The sequence below is a fragment of the Eleutherodactylus coqui genome, chromosome 10 (genome assembly GCF_035609145.1).
Source record: "Eleutherodactylus coqui strain aEleCoq1 chromosome 10, aEleCoq1.hap1, whole genome shotgun sequence".
Taxonomy (NCBI): Eukaryota; Metazoa; Chordata; class Amphibia; order Anura; family Eleutherodactylidae; genus Eleutherodactylus; species Eleutherodactylus coqui.
This window is the reverse complement of record NC_089846.1, coordinates 18,886,742-18,904,863: the sequence shown is the minus strand read 5'-3', so window position 1 is coordinate 18,904,863 and position 18,122 is coordinate 18,886,742. Positions and strand designations below refer to the sequence as shown.

Here is an 18,122-nt window from a genome sequence, read left to right as displayed (position 1 = left end):
CTGAACTCCAAAATGTACACTTCTACTGAACCAGAAGCACAAGAAAAGTCACTAATAAGCTCAAATCCATAGAGACGAACCACAGACGTTTGGGGACCCTGTTCTATGGAGCGATTAAACAAAACGGGAACTTTTTGGGCCTGTGGATCAGCGCTATGTCTGGAGGAGGAAGAATGAAGCATACATTAAAAAATGTACACCCCGCCTACAGTGAAGCATGGCGGTGGCTCAGGGCTGCTTTGCTTACTCTGGTGCCAGAAACCTGCAGCGTGTGGAAGGTAAGATGGATCCAATCACGTATGGGGAAATCCTCAGAAACGTCATGCCTTCTGTGAGGAAGCTAAAGCTTGGGTGCCATTGGACATTCCAACAAGACAATGACCCCAAGCGGACCTCAAAGACCACCAAGGCTCGGTTTCCGAAGAAGTCCCGTAAGATTCTAGAGCAGCCATAACAGTTGCCCGTAGGTTCTCTACTAAGTACTAAAGGTGTTTGTCATGAAGAAGGAAGTAATTCTGAGACTGCATTAAGGCCCATTTACACACACAGATATCGTTTTGCATAATAATACTAATAGGCACTAATTGTTATTAGTACTTATCAGCTTCATTTGCATGCAAATGGGCTTCTGGGAGCGGTTACAGAACTCAGCAAGAGGTCTGAGCTCTGTAATTAACTGCATTGTTCAGCCATGGGCAGAATTCAGCACCATGGACAGCAGTCACTGCTGCAGTCCTGTTTATCAGCTGTTCTGCCAGGGAGGGTGAGAACTGAGAACAGCTGTAACAATGTTATCAGCTGTTATCAGATCTCCAGTGGCAGAGCATAGCATGCGGTCCTGCTTATCAGCTGTTCTGCTGAATGATGGTTTTCAAGCAGAACTGAAAACCATCCTTCGGCAGAAAACTGAAAGATGGGCACATCTAGACACAAAGATTATCACTCAAAAGGTGTCTTTTGAGCAAATTTTGAGCAATAATCGTTGTGTCTTAATGGGGCTTTCGTCAGTAAAAGTAGTATTTTGTGGTGAATTTGGAGAAACCACCAGTTGTGCTGATGTTTTTAAATTGTTCTTCCTTGATTTTTTTTTTGCAAGCAGCTAAAAGTTTGTAAATTTGGCAAACATAATTTGCAGGGGGGTGAATTATTTGGGTTGCAACTGTATATAGAGTGGATGGTTTAAGGCTGAATGTACACGGCCAGGTCGGATTCCGACTACAAGATCTCGCAGCAGAATCAGACCCTGTGCCCCGGCGGTGACCCCCGCGTACCTGTGCTAGGTCTTCTCCTCTGTGCCGTCGCACATGTGCAGTGCAGAGAATGACGCGCCGGCAATGATGCGGATCCGTGGCCATTTCGAAATTGACATTGCAGTCAATGGATGCCGACACTAGAATAGGACATGCTGCGATTTTCCCACCCGCGAACGGAAAAATCGCAGTTGATTTCCGCTCGTGGGCATGGAAAAGCGTTTAGCAGAGTAGGTCTATGGGCAGTATTTGCTGCGGATTCCGCAGTACAAATATGCCGTGTGCGTTGGGCCCAAGACTCTTGATCTGTAAGGAAAATCACAAGCCAGAGTGGGGATTGAGGGTAGATGCACCCTGTGAAGCGACTCAAGGAAAAGTGGGCATCCCTATTGTCTATGCCATAGCATAAGGTCTCTGCTCCTCCCCTGCAGCTGACCTCGTCCGGCTCGCTCCGTTAGATGGGAATAATCTGATGGTGTTTTGATTGTAATGTAAATAATTCAGCTTCCTATCTCCATCCATATTCTCAGAAGCCGACTCTCCCCACACTTGTCTGCCCGCTCCGTCTTCGGCTGCGCGGCACAACCCTCACCTCTCCATTTTATGCCTTAGTAAATAAAACATCAGCCAATCTTCCTGCAGCTAAATTATTCACACCTTGCAGCCCCCCACTTGCTGACGGCCTCAAAATCCACAATGCGTGTCAGGTCCTGTTAGTCTCAGATCAGGTGGATGGGGTCGAAGCCAGGCATCACTGTGCGATATATGATTGGAGGGGAAACCTGACACTGCACTAGGCACAGCCGGGTCCCCTGACACTACGCTGTACGTATAGAGTCGTGCCAGGACAGAGGTGCCAAGTGCAGGGCACCGAGTATGGATGGAGAAGGGGGTATTGTGCACCACACATAACGCTAGGATACCAACGTGGGCAGAGATGACCGTCCCTGGCACCAATCATTGGCACTGATACTCCTCATGACGAGGGGACTGAAGTCATCAAGATTCTGTCCACCTTGATCACCAGGAGCAGCAGGGATCTTGTCAGGCTCCGGCGGTAACATATGTCAGGTTGGCAAGGAGAGAACTACGGTCTTACACCAAGTGTGGTGGCGGCACGAATGCTGGGCAGCCGGATACATCAGCACATCAGTGTGCTGCCTAATCTGTGTCAGACTGACTTAAATTCCCAGTGAAAATCACTTCTGCGCACATTACGGGGTAAGAATCCAGTGTGGTTAACCCTTCTTTGTCCTGATGTTTCTCCATAATGCGGTTTACTCCTATTACATAATCCTTTTCTGTCGTGCCGCTGTCACGGAATAGGGGATACTATCTTTTCTCCTTATTGAGAGCACCTCGAAAGTGCGTGTGTCAGGAGGCTTATAAGGCCATTCATGCTCCTCTGGGTAATATGCAAATAAGGGAGATGGAACGGAGAAAAGATAACGTTTCGTAACCAACGTCACAGACCTCTCGCTATCCAAGCCAGAAACCTACTGCAAACCAATGAGGGGCAAACACTCCGAAACAGCTGTCCGTGTATGGATTCTGGCTTGGCTTTCAATTACCAGTCATTGTTACAAGGCTGGTATAAAGATTGACTTGCAGTAATGCTGCCGCCTTCCAATAGGAGACGCTGCACAGGTATTATTCCATCTCTCTTATTTGCACTTGCTGATCATGGGGTCTCACTGCTGAGACCCCCACCCCACTCTTCTGGTCACTGTGGGGATGCTTCTCCCACATGCAGTGACATCACACTGAATGAAGCACTGGCCAAGCATGTGCGGTTGGTGCTACATTCATTTCAATGGGGCTGGCGGTAATAACCGACCACTTGCCGCTCTGGTATTTAAGCAGTGCCATTGAAAAAGGGCGGTAGTGTAGTTGCACAATAATCGCTCCGTTCATTCTCTTCCTCACTGCAGGGGGCGCCGTAAGTTTGCAGTGAGGGGAGGACAGGGGACTCGGAAATGGTGGGGATCTCAGCGGTGAGCTCCCCACTGATCATAAAGTTATCCCCTATCCACAGAATAGGGGCTAACTTGTTATTCTGGTGTTATTCAGCATTAGAGAAGCATGGCTGCTTTCTTGCAAAGACAGCAGCACCCTTGTCCGTTGGTTGTGTCTGGTACTGCAACACCGCTCTCTTTCACTTTAATGGAGCTGAGCTGCAATACCACACACAACCCTATGGACAATGGTGACGCTGCGGTTGAAAGAAAGCAGCCATATTTTTCCAAACTCTGGACAACCCCTTTAATGAAGCTGTGCAGCAGTGCATGATGGGAGAGCTACTGTACAGGAAAACAAACAGATAAAAGGGCAAAGAGCTGCAGCCTCTTCATTCTCCAGATTGGTGGTGGTCTTAGAGGTAGGACCCCCACTGAACATCAATTGATAGCGTATGTGAGTGCCATCACGTTATGAGATGGATTCCCCTTTTTAACTAGAACATGTGTTTAAGATCAAGGCCGGGGCTAGCATTTCCTGACAATCAATGTCAGCAAAGTTTGTCCCTTTAACAGGGCTTTCCAGGGTAAAAATACTGTTAACCTATCATTATGATAGGTCATCATCATCTGATTGGTGCAGGACCCCCACCGGTCAGCTGTTTGAAGAGGCCTCTTCACTGCATGCCAGGCACAGCGCCGTACAATGTCTAGCATCTACGCCTGGTACTGCAGCTCAATTCCATTCACTAGAATAGGACTGGGCTGCTCTCAGGCTATATGACTACTAACGTGACGTCCCTGGCTTTAGAAGAGACCAGTGGGGGTCCCGGGCGGAGGACCCCCACTGATAGCATACTGATAATGAATACTGGCCAATATTGGAGTCCCAGAAAAAAACAAACCTATAATCTATGATTCTAGAAGAGGACGCATCTGGTAGATCTGGTTTTCACTCATGTAAGTAAAAGCAAATTTGTTTCTATGGATCCATTAATATCATCTACTATGGGAATTATGAGTCAGCTATGCCGAGAATCAATGACTGCCTCTCTGTCTTGTATGGAAATCCAGGTGATGTCACAAAGTGACATCATAGCAATTACCAACTATATTTATGGGTCTGAGAATTGTGATTGTGTACAGTACTAAAACTAAAAAAGCAATTCTTACAATCAGAAGAGCTCTGTACTGGATAAGATTGTCCTGGAGACGTCTCACCCTGCAGCAGCATCGATGACATGTTATATGTACTGGCAGCCGACATGTAGTGTGTGATAGCATACATGTAACACAGTTCTACACGGCTACTGGAGGTGCCGAATTAAGACTTAATTTTTGATTCAAGTTATCATCAGTGAACAATCTAATGTTGGATATTCATGTGTTATTGAGACGGGCTAATGGGAGGCATAATATAATTACTGATAACAGCAATCACAGATCCATCAGCAGCAGCTTGTTGATGATTTCTCTGAAATGGTTTTCTCTATTGAAGTTGGAGGCTCGGGTCATCTTCTGGTTTGATGGCGCTAAACATTTTACCCTTTTACAGGAATATTATTTTTGTAAAATGTTCATTTACATTTGGAAAGACGAGCAGGTTTTCCTGTTGGTAAGAGGACAAAGAGGGGGACGGGGTGGAAAGAGGAGGAGAAGAGGGTGGGGGGAGGGGCTTGGTGGAAAAAGGAGGATAAGAAGACGGAGGGGCCTTGGTGGAAAGATGAGAAGGAGGAAGGGGGGGGGGGCCTGGTGGAAAGAGGAAAATGAGGGGGGGGCTTGGAGGAAAGAGGAGAAGGACGAAGAAGGGGGCCTTGGAGGAAAGAGAAGAAGGAGGAGGGGGGCCTTGGAGGAAAGAGGAGAAGGAGGAGGGGGACCTTGGAGGAAAGAGAAGGAGGAAGAAGGGGGGGGGAAACTTCGAGGAAAGAGGAGAAGGAGGAAGGAGGGGGCGGCTTGGAGGAAAGAGAAGAAGGAGGAAGGGGGGGAAACTTCGAGGAAAGAGGAGAAGGAGGAGGGGGGGTGACTTGGAGGAAAGAGGAGAAGGAGGAAAGGGGGGGGCACTGGTGGAAAGAGAAGGAGGAGGAAGGGGGGGGGGCCTTGGTGGAAATAGAAGAAGGAGGAAGGGGGGGGGCTTGGTGGAAAGAGAAGAAGGAGGAAGGGGGGGGGGCCTTGGTGGAAAGAGAAGAAGGAGGAAGGGGGGGGGGCTTGGAGGAAAGAGCAGAAGGTGGAAGGGGGAGGCCTTGGAGGAAAGAGGAGAAGGAGGAAGGGGGAGGCCTTGGAGGAAAGAGGAGAAAGAGGAAGGGGGGCCCTGGTGGAAAGAGGAGGAGGAAGGGGGCTTGAAGGAAAGAGGAGAAGGAGGAAGGGGGCTTGAAGGAAAGAGGAGAAGGACGAAGGGGGGGACTGGTGGAAAGATGAGAAAGAGGAGGGGGGTGGCCTTGGAGGAAAGAGGAGAAGGAGGAATGGGGGGGCCTTGGAGGAAAGAGGAGAAGGAGGAGGGGGGGGGGCTTGTGGAAAGCTGAGAAGGAGGAATGGGGGGGGGGCTTGGTGAAAAGAGGAGAGGGAGGGGGGGCTTGGTGGAAAGAGGAGGAGGAAGGGGGGGCTTGGTGAAAGGAGAAGGAAGAAGGGGGGGCTTGGTGAAAGGAGAGGGAGGAAGGGGGAGCCTTGGTGGAAAGAGGAGAAGGAGGAAGGGGGAGCCTTGGTGGAAAGAGGAGAAGGAGGAAGGGGGAGCCTTGGTGGAAAGAGGAGAAGGAGGAAGGGGGAGCCTTGGTGGAAAGAGGAGAAGGAGGAAGGGGGAGCCTTGGTGGAAAGAGGAGAAGGAGGAAGGGGGAGCCTTGGTGGAAAGAGGAGAAGGAGGAAGGGGGAGCCTTGGTGGAAAGAGGAGAAGGAGGAAGGGGGAGCCTTGGTGGAAAGAGGAGAAGGAGGAAGGGGGAGCCTTGGTGGAAAGAGGAGAAGGAGGAAGGGGGAGCCTTGGTGGAAAGAGGAGAAGGAGGAAGGGGGGGGCCTTGGTGGAAAGAGGAGAAGGAGGAAGGGGGGGCCTTGGTGGAAAGAGGAGGAGGAGGAAGGGGGGTCCTTGGTGGAAAGAGGAGGAGGAAGGGGGGTCCTTGGTGGAAAGAGGAGGAGGAAGGGGGGTCCTTGGTGGAAAGAGGAGAAGGAGGAAGGGGGGGCCTTGGTGGAAAGAGGAGAAGGAGGAAGGGGGGGCCTTGGTGGAAAGAGGAGAAGGAGGAAGGGGGGGCCTTGGTGGAAAGAGGAGAAGGAGGAAGGGGGGGCCTTGGTGGAAAGAGGAGAAGGAGGAAGGGGGGGGCCTTGGTGGAAAGAGGAGAAGGAGGAAGGGGGGGGCCTTGGTGGAAAGAGGAGAAGGAGGAAGGGGGGGGGCCTTGGTGGAAAGAAGAGAAGGAGGAAGGGGGGCCTGAGTGGAAAGAGGAGAAGGAGGAAGGGGGGGCCTGAGTGGAAAGAGGAGAAGGAGGAAGGGGGGGCCTGAGTGGAAAGAGGAGGAGGAAGGGGGGGCCTGAGTGGAAAGAGGAGAAGGAGGAAGGGGGGGCCTGAGTGGAAAGAGGAGAAGGAGGAAGGGGGGGCCTGAGTGGAAAGAGGAGGAGGAAGGGGGGGCCTGAGTGGAAAGAGGAGAAGGAGGAAGGGGGGGCCTGAGTGGAAAGAGGAGAAGGAGGAAGGGGGGGCCTGAGTGGAAAGAGGAGAAGGAGGAAGGGGGGGCCTGAGTGGAAAGAGGAGAAGGAGGAAGGGGGGGCCTGAGTGGAAAGAGGAGGAGGAAGGGGGCTTGAAGGAAAGAGGAGAAGGAGGAAGGGGGCTTGAAGGAAAGAGGAGAAGGACGAAGGGGGGGACTGGTGGAAAGATGAGAAAGAGGAGGGGGGTGGCCTTGGAGGAAAGAGGAGAAGGAGGAATGGGGGGGCCTTGGAGGAAAGAGGAGAAGGAGGAGGGGGGGGGCTTGTGGAAAGCTGAGAAGGAGGAATGGGGGGGGGCTTGGTGAAAAGAGGAGAGGGAGGGGGGGCTTGGTGGAAAGAGGAGGAGGAAGGGGGGGCTTGGTGAAAGGAGAAGGAAGAAGGGGGGGCTTGGTGAAAGGAGAGGGAGGAAGGGGGAGCCTTGGTGGAAAGAGGAGAAGGAGGAAGGGGGAGCCTTGGTGGAAAGAGGAGAAGGAGGAAGGGGGAGCCTTGGTGGAAAGAGGAGAAGGAGGAAGGGGGAGCCTTGGTGGAAAGAGGAGAAGGAGGAAGGGGGAGCCTTGGTGGAAAGAGGAGAAGGAGGAAGGGGGAGCCTTGGTGGAAAGAGGAGAAGGAGGAAGGGGGAGCCTTGGTGGAAAGAGGAGAAGGAGGAAGGGGGAGCCTTGGTGGAAAGAGGAGAAGGAGGAAGGGGGAGCCTTGGTGGAAAGAGGAGAAGGAGGAAGGGGGAGCCTTGGTGGAAAGAGGAGAAGGAGGAAGGGGGAGCCTTGGTGGAAAGAGGAGAAGGAGGAAGGGGGAGCCTTGGTGGAAAGAGGAGAAGGAGGAAGGGGGGGCCTTGGTGGAAAGAGGAGGAGGAGGAAGGGGGGTCCTTGGTGGAAAGAGGAGGAGGAAGGGGGGTCCTTGGTGGAAAGAGGAGAAGGAGGAAGGGGGGGCCTTGGTGGAAAGAGGAGAAGGAGGAAGGGGGGGCCTTGGTGGAAAGAGGAGAAGGAGGAAGGGGGGGCCTTGGTGGAAAGAGGAGAAGGAGGAAGGGGGGGCCTTGGTGGAAAGAGGAGAAGGAGGAAGGGGGGGGCCTTGGTGGAAAGAGGAGAAGGAGGAAGGGGGGGGCCTTGGTGGAAAGAGGAGAAGGAGGAAGGGGGGGGGCCTTGGTGGAAAGAAGAGAAGGAGGAAGGGGGGCCTGAGTGGAAAGAGGAGAAGGAGGAAGGGGGGGCCTGAGTGGAAAGAGGAGAAGGAGGAAGGGGGGGCCTGAGTGGAAAGAGGAGGAGGAAGGGGGGGCCTGAGTGGAAAGAGGAGAAGGAGGAAGGGGGGGCCTGAGTGGAAAGAGGAGAAGGAGGAAGGGGGGGCCTGAGTGGAAAGAGGAGGAGGAAGGGGGGGCCTGAGTGGAAAGAGGAGGAGGAAGGGGGGGCCTGAGTGGAAAGAGGAGAAGGAGGAAGGGGGGCCTGAGTGGAAAGAGGAGAAGGAGGAAGGGGGGGCCTGAGTGGAAAGAGGAGAAGGAGGAAGGGGGGGCCTGAGTGGAAAGAGGAGAAGGAGGAAGGGGGGGCCTGAGTGGAAAGAGGAGAAGGAGGAAGGGGGGGCCTGAGTGGAAAGAGGAGAAGGAGGAAGGGGGGGCCTGAGTGGAAAGAGGAGAAGGAGGAAGGGGGGGCCTGAGTGGAAAGAGGAGAAGGAGGAAGGGGGGGCCTGAGTGGAAAGAGGAGAAGGAGGAAGGGGGGGCCTGAGTGGAAAGAGGAGAAGGAGGAAGGGGGGGCCTGAGTGGAAAGAGGAGAAGGAGGAAGGGGGGGCCTGAGTGGAAAGAGGAGAAGGAGGAAGGGGGGGGGCTGAGTGGAAAGAGGAGAAGGAGGAATGGGGGGGCCTGAGTGGAAAGAGGAGAAGGAGGAAGGGGGGGCCTGAGTGGAAAGAGGAGAAGGAGGAAGGGGGGGCCTGAGTGGAAAGAGGAGAAGGAGGAAGGGGGGGCCTTGGTGGAAAGAGGAGAAGGAAGGGGGGGGCCTTGGTGGAAAGAGGAGAAGGAAGGGGGGGCCTTGGTGGAAAGAGGAGAAGGAAGGGGGGGCCTTGGTGGAAAGAGGAGAAGGAAGGGGGGGCCTTGGTGGAAAGAGGAGAAGGAAGGGGGGCCTTGGTGGAAAGAGGAGAAGGAGGAAGGGGGCCTTGGTGGAAAGAGGAGAAGGAAGAAGGGGGGCCTTGGTGGAAAGAGGAGAAGGAGGATGGGGAGGGGGGCTTGCTGGAAAGAGGAGAAGGAGGAAGGGGCACCTTGGTGGAAAGACGGGAAGGAGGAAGGGGCCCTAATGGAAAAAAAGAAGGAGGAAGTGCTTCCGGTGGAACGAGAAGGGGACCCCCGGATGAACGAGAAGGGGGCGACTCTGGTGGAGCAACGAGAAGGGGGTCCTGCTTTGTCACTTTTTTGCATTCCCTTAAATGTGCAAAGTGTAAATAAAAATTATCTGTTCCCTTCTGGTGGGATTGTGGGTAATCCCTTCTGTGAATATACGCTGCAGCTTTCATCTCTCCGCACTGACAGTACTTCTTAATCAGTCAGGTATCAGGCATCAATCCGAATTCCACTTATGTTTCGTTGAAATATTAATTAAGTTGTTAAAATCTTAAGTGAATCTTTCTGTATTTATCTGTAGAGCTCAGCACTTCCCGGGATTCTACCAGAAAAAGAGCAACGCGGAGAGATTTACTTCATGACATCGCTGTAGTCAGATCAAAGGGAAAGTACAATATATCATCGCTTCATAGTATCTCCTACAGCACCAACATATTCCATGGAGATGGACGCAGACTGCAGTCATCTCTAGTCCCTGTACCCAGCAGAGCTTACAATCTAATCTCTCTCACACACTAGGCCAAATAGGAAGCTATGTATTATGTATTCACAGTGATGGGCATGGTTCTCCTTGTGGAGAGATACCATAAGGGAGTAATAAGACTTATACGTCATTCAATGCTTCCTGGGAAAAAGGTATGCAAATTGACGACGGAAAAATGCCTCCACAGCACCACCTATTGGAAGACTGGACAACCTGAAGTAAACCCTTTGAACCCTTTGGAAAACATACAAACTGCATACAAATGTAGTCCAGCTCACATTTACAGGACCCCAGAGCTACACGACAACAGCAAACTGACCATCTGTAAGTGTGAGGGCATCACATTATGCAGAGCTCCAAAGCCCCTGCTGACAATTATATCTGCAGCTGCCAATAGGGGAAGCTTACTGCATACTGTTTATAGATTAAAACCAATCTTAATAAACTGTATACAGAGGGCTCCCTCTGGTGGTGGTTGCAAGTAGCTAAAACATTATGATTGAAAAGGGTTCTCTCATTAAGACAACCCCATTTTCCAAATGTCCCATTAAGCATAACTGAGAAGGATCACCTGCTGAGACCCCATTGTTTGACCTGCTCTTGCTTTGGGAGACCCATTCTGTCCATATACACTGAACGATCACTACATTAGGAACAGCTGGCCATGACATCTTGTGATCAGTAGCGTGGGTACCACGTGATCGCCGCATCAGGATCTGCTCGTAGATCACGCATCGACCTCTTTTCTGCACAGCAGTAGGCAACATATGGCAGTCATGGGTAAATGTGGTGACTTGAGCAACTCAACTGTAGGAAGATTACTGGTGCCCGGTCGGGTGGTGCAAGTATTTCTGAAACAGTCACACTTGTGTATCAAGACTGGCTGAACATTGGACAGATATCTGACAGACGATCACATAGCTGCAAGCCACGTATGGTTGATCCTAGAGGCGAGCCTTGGTTGGTAGGTCTGGTATTGCAGCAATGATGTGCCACAGTAGGCCAACCAACCCAGCACTACAACAGCGGGGAAGTTAGACAAATTTTCACAATGACCATGCAGCATATCTTGCATCAACTATGGCTTAATAGCTGAGGTCCAACACGGGTGCCCCAAAAGACCCTATATCATCATCAACAATGTCTCACATTGGTCCAGGAGAGACATCAATGGACCTTGGATACATGGCAAAAGGTCGTCTGGAGTGAGGAGTCCCATTTCCTGCTGAACCATATGGATATCTGGATTGACATCTGGAGTTAACACCATGAAGTCATGTCCCATGGGTGCACCGTCAAGATTCAATAGGCCGGTGGTGGCGGTGACATGGTCTGGGGAGTGTTTTCTTGGTATGGCCTAGGACCATCGATCATCATACCACAATCCTTAACCCATTAAGGACCAAGCACTGTAAATTTACGGCGCTTGGCCCTGGGCTTTAATCCCAGCAGATTGTAAAAATATGGCAGGGGGATTAAAGCCCCTGCTTCTGCATTCAATCAGAAGCAGGTCGGGTTGTCAGCTGTTAGTCACAGCTGACAACCCAGAGGAGGGGGCAGAAGTGGTTTCTCCTTTCCCGCGTACACAGCACTCGATGAGCACTACTAAAAATTGAAAGTGGAAGGGTTTCTTCCCCTACGTTAGCCGGTGGTCACGGGACCGCCGGGATTCCCTGGCACAGCAGAGATATAGGGTCCCAGAAGACCCTGATTAACTGCCTATGTTTCCCTGTAACTGGGGGTCCTATGGATGCCCCAGCTACAGTGGAAGAGTGTCAAATAAAAAAAACAAAACTTGTGAATGTCCGCCAGAGTTCTTATATGATGTCATGGAGGACATAGATGGTAAAAAAAAAAAAAAATACATGAAGAAGTAAAATTACAGAATAAAAACAAAAACAAAACTTATTATTTATTTATATATATATATATATATATATATATATATATATATATATATATATATATATATATATATATATATATATATATATATATATATATATATATATATATATATATATATATATATAAAAAGAAAGACAGAAAGAAAATAACCCAAAGCCAATGCCAACCCAAACCGTTGCCATATGTGCTGTGTAATCCCAAACCATGCAGATTATATATTAAAATGTCTGAAACAAAATGAGGAACCCGTTCCCATACTTTATTTTAGCGAAAATATACTAAAATTAAAAAAAAACTTTTTTTTTTTTTAGCTTTTTACCTCCTAATAATACTAAAAAATGGGGGGGGGGGGGGGGGGGGGGAGGAGGTAAGTAAAAAGAAAGATAAAAAAAAAAAAAAAATAAATAAAAAAAAATAAAAAAATCGCCCTATATGTCAGGGAGAAATAAACTGCAGCAAAAAAAATAGGGCAGTCAAACCACCACATGGGTAAAATCCTTTGAAAGGGTCTAGTCCTTAAGGTACAAAACAGCCTGGTCTTTAAGGGGTTAAATAGCATCGGGCATGGGTGGAGTTGAGAGTGGCGGGTGTCGGCCAACTTGTCGAATTTGTTCCCTGATATCTAAAAGCTGTGATCGCCCAAACAGGTGGATCGACTGGTTATGGAGCCGGTGTTCCTAATGCAGGGATCGTTCAGTGTATTCATTTAAATGGCTGCCATGTAATATTTCCATCTGGCTGCATCTTCTACCAGCAAAGACAGCTGATTGGTTGGTTTGGCTTCATTTGAAAAAAGTATTCTTTTTGTGAAACAAGCCCGTTAACTATGGCTGAATGAAGGGTGGCAAAGAATTTGGTATGGGGGGTACAATTCTAATGTTTGAATGGGACCACTGTCCTCAAGAAGGCGCTAGAATGTCAATATCTGCCAATACGTTTTACAGCAACCACATTTTGGAACAGCGCCCCCAATGTCAGCAGTCAATAACAGTCTAGTATGCGATTAAAAGGGAATGTCCGGGGGTACAGATTTTGCTTTAAGAAAAACAAACAAACCGTGTCAATGAGATCCCCCCCGCCGTGTGGTTAGAGTGGCCAATCACAACAGTACTACATTGAGGCTGCAGCGGTCATGTGCTTAGATGACCACTCGATCGGGAGGTCAGCAAGAACTGGGGATGCAGCAGTGGCAGGAAAACACAATTATTATTTCCTAAGGGGACATTGTGTTTTTAAAGAAAAGATACCCCCGTCAGACCACCCCTATAAGACGTCCGTTCAACAATGACAAACTCTAATATCGACCCCAAGATGGACCTTCATATTTAAATTGTAGATCAGGAGTATCTTCCTTATGGACAGCAAGGTGACTCAGTGGTTAGCACTGGTGCACGGCAGCACTGAGCTTGGTTCTGGTGTGGGTATGTTGCTGTATATATGTGCCGAGTGTGCCTTCGATGCTGTACTTACATCATGAACTTGGCTCTGGGGCTATATTTATGAGCTTGGTTCTGGTGCTATATTAAGGTTATAAGCTTGGTTCTGGTACAGTATTTATTCACTGAACTTGGTTCTGGTGTGGGTATGTTGCTGTATATATGTGCCGAGTGTGGTTTTGATGCTGTACTTACAGCATGAACTTGGCTCTGGGGCTATATTTATGAGCTTGGTTCTGATGCTATACTAATGTTATAAGCTTGGTTCTGGTACAGTATTTATTCACTGAGCTTGGTTCTGGTGTGGCTATGTGGGTATGTTGCTGTATATATGTGCTGAGTGTGGCTTTAATGCTGTACTTACGGCATGAATTTGGCTCTGGGGCTATATTTATGAGCTTGGTCCTGGTGCTATATTAATGTTATAAGCTTGGTTCTGGTACAGTATTTATTCACTGAGCTTGGTTCTGGTGTGGGTATGTTGCTGCCTTCTGCACAGGTAAACTACCTATATGTTGTTTTCTCTTATGACTGGGGACGCCCAAATAACTTTTTGCACGGGGTCCCATATAACGTAAGAGCAGCACTGAAGGGACAGCTGTAAGTGATGGCAATCGGTTTACGGCGCTGCAAAATATGTCAATGCCATATAAAATGGGTAAAAAAAATAAAATTACTGCAACATGTCAGAAACCTCACAGGACTCTACATATCCCATGCAGTGCTGTAAAGCAAATTATGGTGAGCTGTAGGGAAATAATTCCGCCTCAAGAATTCCCATTCAAGCTATTCTGTCAGTAGTAGTACTCCTATGGTTTAGCGGAGTCAGACTCCTCGGGGAAGGATACCCTGATGTTACAGCAGTATAGTACAAACCCCTAGGAGTGCCTTCATAGTCCCGATGATGGGCTGCTCCTCTGTGAAATGCGCTATGCACTTATGCATCTTCCCACAGAGCGGCGGCGGAGCAGGAAATGTCTTTCATAAGTTTGTAGGTCACGTTTTGAGGCTACGCAAGTGGAGAGAAGAGGTAACAAGATCCAGTGACAATCCAAGGACAGATAGCGTGAGGCGAGCCAACATAAGCTGGAGAGAGGGGGGGATGAAGGCACGGATGCCAACGCAGACTGGCAAACAGGTGGTGGGAGGGGAACTGTAGCGCTGGCATCTCACACACATCCGCTCAGACACCCACAGTGCTTGGCAATGAGCGAACATGAACTGCGAGCTGCTGAAATCTCTACAGAAAAGTGTTTATTTAATGACAGCGAGTGATCGCTTCCACGAGTAAATAACCGCGAGGAGAGCGTAAGAAGTGTTTACGGTTGGCAGCGGCGACATCCATGCTGCCTCCCCTCACCACGCCGGCCGGGAGGTCACATCCTTAAGATGGATTAACCGGTGGAGAGTGCGAATGATGCCCGAGCCTCAGGCAAGGAAGGGGTGTGATGTATACCGGGTACAGATGCAGGAGGACACGCTGCAGCAGATGCCAGGATGGCTCCTAGGCAAGGACTATTATTGTTGGCATGTACACCAGATGGCCACTTTATTAGAGACCCTGGCCCTTTCACGACTGTCGCCTCCTTGTATGGAAATTAAAGCGGTGACCCTGGAGCGCAGGTGAAAAGTCTTCCGCGAGTCAGTATCAATGCGAATCCACAACAGATGGGAAAATCCAGCGATCCGAGCGACTTCCAATAAGGTTCGGTCATCAGTGCTGGACTAGCGGGGCCGGGATGTCACCGCCAACCGCATGGGGTTTATTGTATAACCAGAATGGCGTGATTGAGGAGAAATACCCAGCAACAGGGGATCCAGTGGAAAGAAACGACTCGCCGCTCGTTAGCACGGATGGGCTACAACGGCAGGTGACCAGGTCCAGCATCGTTGTGTCTAAAGCCGGGCTCACACAGGCGGATTTCAATTGCGGAATCCGCGATCGCCGTCCGCACGGAGGAATTGCAGCAAAACGCAGCCATTCAAAGACACATAAATACGCTTTTCAGCTCAGAACCACAAATTAAGTATTCTGCGAACGAAGGAAAAGTCCCAGCATGCTCTATTTTGCTGCAGACTCAGCACAGATGGCCTCCACTGAAGTCAATGGAGCAGTCCGACCGGCAGCCCATACGCAATTAACACCGCCCATGGGCTGCGGGTACCCGTGTCATCGCTAAGTGATGGCGCGGGAAATACAAATATTGGAAAAAAGACCAAAAACTAAAACTGCACTGCGTGAGCCACCACAATCATCCGCAATACAGAAGCCACAGGTACGCAGGGTAGCCGGCCGGGCTCACAGCCGGACCCCACATGCGGAGTCCGGTCTGCCTGTGTGAGGCAGGCCTGAGAAAGGCGAGACTGCAGGGGGGCAAAAAGGCACGACAATTGTATCACTGAGCAGTGTAAAGCATCTCCTGGTCAGAGGGACCCAGATTTCTGCTGCCCCATGCTGACGGGAGGTCCGAAATCAGCACAAGCAGCATGAATCGATGAACCCCTTCCTGTTAGCTGCTCAAAACATGTCACCCCCTCTCCATCTAATCTGCGGCAAATACAAGAAGCTTCCTGTCCGCAGGGGCCGATATTCCTGCACTACTAGTGGAATCTACGCCACGATGAACTGCTGCGTCTCTGAAGGCTAATGGAGGTCCGACGGGGGTCTCTAACTGCCCATATCTATCTATCTATATACAGCAGGGCTGCATGCAGCGCTCCGCTCTAGATATAATCCAGTGTGGGGTGGGAATAAGGTTACCGGTCCCCTATGTTATACTCTTGACCTCTTTTCTCCCGGCTTGATGCTATTTTAGCATTTCGGCTCATTTCACAATTACAAGGAAACCGTGTCAGTAAAAAAAAAAAAAAAAAAATGATAGTTTTCAGTCGCTGTGGATGAAAACAGTAAAAAGCATACTAAATATCCCCATTATGAAGAGTATCTGCACATCCGCCGCACTCACCTATCCTGCTGTCCATGACGTACGCCTCGATGATGGCGCTCTTCCTGCAGAGATCCTCCGCCATGGACGCGCTGCTCACTTCTAAGTGTTTAACCTACAAGAGAGACATTAAGCCCAAATTAAATCCATTCTCAGCACCGGCGAGACATAAAAATGAAGGATGATACGCCCGCCCTCCGCGGCGAGCGCCCGCTACAGCTGTATACGAACTGGCTCTGCAAACATCATGAGCGTTAACAGCCTTAACACAGCGGGCACCAAGTGGGCAAGACTTGTCTATGGCACTCTGGGGCAAGCAGCCAGAATGTTATCACTTAGCTCTATGGCACTGTGAAGAGAGGCAGAGGATATGGAGCTCCGGCCCTGATAGTTATATTATAGCATGTTCTTTTATATTCGGCACTTATCGGCAGAGTTCTGGACCCTCTTAAAGATATTAATGTTCTGTCCTAAGGATATCATCAATATCAGATCAGTGGGGGTCCGCTGCTGAGGACCCCCACCAATTAGCCATCTGGCCACAGTGCCCAGGTGCGTTTTCTTCACTGCATACGAAGCACAGCGCCGCACATTTCATAGTGGCTGTGCCTGGTACTGCAGCTCAATCCCATTCACATGAGTGAGACTGATAAGAGGCCGCAGTACTCACCTGAATGCTAGGCCACTTCAAACAGCTGACTGGCAGGGATCCCTAGCAACGGAGCCCACCGATCCGCTAATGATGGCCTATCCTGGGCATACGTCATCAATATCTCAGTTCCAAAAAACCACTTTAGTCCTGGAAAACCCCCTTAGCTACCGCATCTCGACGTACATGTATGGCGCTGATTACCAGCCGTGGTCCTGCTGCAATCACCAGGATTGAGTTTAGCTCTGATCCCGGTGATTTAACTCTTAGGAAGCCATTGCGGCTACAGGATTTAGAGAGGGAGAAGTCCCTCTCCTTTTGCCAATTGGCACTTCCGCTATGAGATCATGGGTTGCCGATGGTTGCCATGGTAACTGGAGGTCAGATCATGCCATGTACGGTGGTGGCCTGTGGGTGTCAGTTCATCAGGGACTGTAATGTACTGTCAGTGATGAGCTGACAATGTCAGCCAATGCCCTGCGTTACATGTGTGGTATAGTGTCATATCAGAGCGATCAAAGGCTCGGATCTTCGAGTCTCCTTGTTGGAAGAACAAATGTGGGTAAAAAAATAAAAAGATATATTAAAAACTGTTTTCACATGCAAACCCCGCCCCCTGAAAAATAACAGTGCCGATTCAGGGTGATAAATATTGAAGTTTCTCTGATAACTTCTGAGACAGAAAAAAATATTAACCCTTTCCAATCCACTGTCTGACGTCTTCAGACATTCTGATTGAAGGCTGTACAGCTCCGATGTTGGAAGACGTCCGGCAGGGTATTCTTGCTGTATATTAATGGCTGCTCTGTTGTCAGGGGCCTCTCCAGCATGTCCCATACCGCAGTACTGGCCCTAGCCAGCAGATGGCACCATTGTATAATGGCAGAAAGAGAAAGCCCCCTAGGAAACCCTGAATCCAAAATGGGATTGCAAAGGGCTAAGATCGAAAATCTGCAACAACAATGAAATTTTCAAACCTATCCTCCACTTTGTTTAGTTCCTGTGAAACACCTAAACAGTTAACAGAATTTGTAAATGCCGTTGTCGTAAACCTTGAGGGGCGCACTTTATACATTGGGGTCATTTATGGGGGTTTGTAATAAACAGGCCTCTCAATGTCACTCCGGGACTGAATTGGTCCCTTAAAAAAAAAAAATGTCTTACAGGCAGAAAAATTCAAAAAGTTTGAAAAGGTCGAAATTTTCAAAAAGTTTAAGATTTTTTTTTTTAGAGATGCAAAACGTTTCGACCAAAATTCACCGCCGACATAAAAGTACGACGTGAGAAAACGATCGCAGGATCGCTTGTATGAGCGAAAACATTCCAAAGTTATTACCACTTAAAGGGACAGATGTCAGATTTGAAAAATGGGGCCAATGTCAGGACGGCCAAAATTGGCTGCAGGGAGAAAGCGGTTAAAGGGGTTGTCCGACAGTAAAAAAAATAAGATTGTAGGACACGAAAAGGGTTAAAATAAAAACTAATCCACACTCCAGAGCAGGAGCTCAGCCCC

General features: G+C 49.5%; 1 protein-coding gene across 2 annotated transcripts in view; it reads right to left on the bottom strand.

Annotated features, from left to right (window-relative positions):
- Positions 1–18,122, bottom strand: part of GRIPAP1 (GRIP1 associated protein 1) — a 95,060-nt gene that overhangs the window by 13,687 nt on the left and 63,251 nt on the right. For both annotated transcript variants that reach the window (XM_066580450.1, XM_066580451.1), the window contains one exon: positions 15,982–16,075. In XM_066580450.1, the coding sequence (XP_066436547.1) occupies positions 15,982–16,075 (94 nt within the window). The remainder of the gene's footprint in view (positions 1–15,981; positions 16,076–18,122) is intronic.